Source organism: Volvox carteri, assembly GCF_000143455.1.
Source record: "Volvox carteri f. nagariensis unplaced genomic scaffold VOLCAscaffold_31, whole genome shotgun sequence".
NCBI classification, from domain to species: Eukaryota; Viridiplantae; Chlorophyta; class Chlorophyceae; order Chlamydomonadales; family Volvocaceae; genus Volvox; species Volvox carteri.
In genome coordinates, this window is record NW_003307574.1 from 159,802 (window position 1) to 161,961 (window position 2,160).

Below are 2,160 nucleotides of genomic sequence, written 5' to 3' on the forward strand. Positions count from 1 at the left end.
AGGGCAGAAGAAGGTAGGAGAGGTAAGCGCGACGGAAAGAAGAGACAGGACCCAGGCGCAGGAGCAAGCCTACCGGGGGGGCAGCATCAGAGAGGCCGGGGGCGTGAGACAAGTCCAGAGCGGGCATCGGGCCCACAGAAAGGGCGGAGGGGTTGGGCCCCCGAGGGGCAGGGACGGACGGAAGTAAGGTAGTTGACGAGCCAGAGAGGGGCGCCCCAAGTAGGGCCGGGGGAGGCAAGGAAAGCCTACCCGGCACAGGACAGGCAAGGGGCGAGTCCTGCAGTAAGGTAGGCAACCGTAAGAGAGGGCCGGAGAAACGGATGCGCAGAGGGAGGGGGCGCGCACCGGGTAGGCAGAAGACCCAGCCGGATGATGAGGAGTCGCATAGACGAGGCGTAACAACGGCGAAGGAGGTCGCCGCTTCTGTGGAGAAGCAGAGGCTGGGTGGAGGCGAAGGTGAATGGCAAAGTAGCGACGAGCGAAGTTACCTGTGGCACGAGCCGAACTAGAGGCAACGCGGCGGAGTCTTGTGAACGAGGTAGAAAATATGAATGGTAGGTAAGAGAGTCGGCGTGAGGCTGGAGGCTTACGTTTTCTGTTGACGATGACTGCATTAGGTTATTTCGTACTCTCTACTCGATTGCCATGCATCTCGTCATCCTTGTTTGTCCAGAGCTGTCCCACTACTGCCACGGCACCACACCTGCAAGAGCCGAGGGAAATGACGTACATGCATTCATTTGTTCAATGTTCAACTCTCCAGTCGTCTTCATATAAGTTGCGACAAAGCACAGCGTGTCCTAAACCACTTTCAAAGATTCGCGATCAGAGCATGCTTGGAAATGCACATGGGGCCGTCAGGAGAATGGCACAACACATTCAATGAAAAGATGCACTATGTATAACTGCATACACACTTCTGCCCGAATGCACGCAATGCCCATGGACACCTACCGATACTACACTTGCCTGACCTGTCCGGCCTGGACCTCCAGTTCTATACCCCCTCGCACCTGCCATTGCTGCCGTCGCGTGTCTGTCCGCACACGAACAGGACGGCGAAACGATACTTGCACGCTGGCTGAGTGTAACCATCTGCCTCATTCTTCGTGCGGAAGGAGACCGACCGACCCGCGTGCTTAACGTGAAGTCCCTCCCCCTTCCGTCGGTGCCCAAGAGTAGGTACGAACCACGCAGGAAACTTCTTCTGTAGTACCAGCTGCGCAACAACAGATTTCACGTTCTCACTATTGACAGCTTTGGTACTGTAAGGTTTTGCAGTTCGTTAGCGCGCGCTTCTGAGACCATGTCGAAACTTCGGAGCTAGTGGAGCTTGATCCTGTGGTTCTCCGTGTGAGACAATGGCGCGCTATTATGACTATTTAAGCGGACCATTTTATGAACATTGTAAGTCTAAGTTGAAGTTGAAAGCCCGATCTTGGTATGTGGATATGTAGCTTTCTGCTATAGCCATGTAAGTGTTCCCGTCAGTGCGAAAGCTGGAAGAGTTCTTTTAAGGTGTTCCCGGGGAGGCAATGGTGCGTGCTCTACCACCAGTAGTGCCTGACCTGACCTGTCCTGTCCTGATCTGTTCTTGACTGCGAGGGGGGCCAAGGATTAAACCTAGCCATGAGAAGGTGAGGGAGCCCCAAGGGTTTTGGCCAGCAGCCACCAACAAGGAAGGCCAGGACAGCATGTGTGGCGCTACCGAGATACCACAAATCACAGCCAGGTTACGATAGGCGCACCTACAGGTCTGGGCATAACAGGTCATTTTGGTATCAACGACCTCATGACAAGCTCACCGGAGGCGTTGGTCTGTATCTTGTGTCCTCATCCATAGTCCACAAGCTCTGTCCTACTAGGTCAGGTGCGTTTGACCTAAATGGCTAGTAGTCAACTCAACGTGCAGCTCGCCCAAAGGGCTCATCCACACATACTATTTGGGATATATCGATCCAAGCAAGATTTTAGGAAGTTTCATCCTTGCGAAATTGACCGGAGTCGTCAATTTCAAGGTGGCAGCAAATGGGCGACAGCTCTGGAACATTTTGCCTAAAATAAAAATCTAGCCATGCAACCATACCTTCCACCGGCGAGGCGTCCTTTTGCTCCATGCGTGACTTGTTAATAACAGGAAGTGCCAATCCTATGAAAGCC

General features: G+C 53.6%; 1 protein-coding gene across 1 annotated transcript in view; it reads left to right on the plus strand.

Moving 5' to 3' along the window:
- The window catches only part of VOLCADRAFT_105603 (uncharacterized protein), a gene marked incomplete at its 5' end in the record, with an annotated part of 3,027 nt that continues 867 nt past the window's right edge, over positions 1-2,160 (plus strand). The window contains one exon of the mRNA XM_002952576.1: positions 1-333. Coding sequence (XP_002952622.1) covers positions 1-192 — 192 coding nt within the window. The remainder of the gene's footprint in view (positions 334-2,160) is intronic.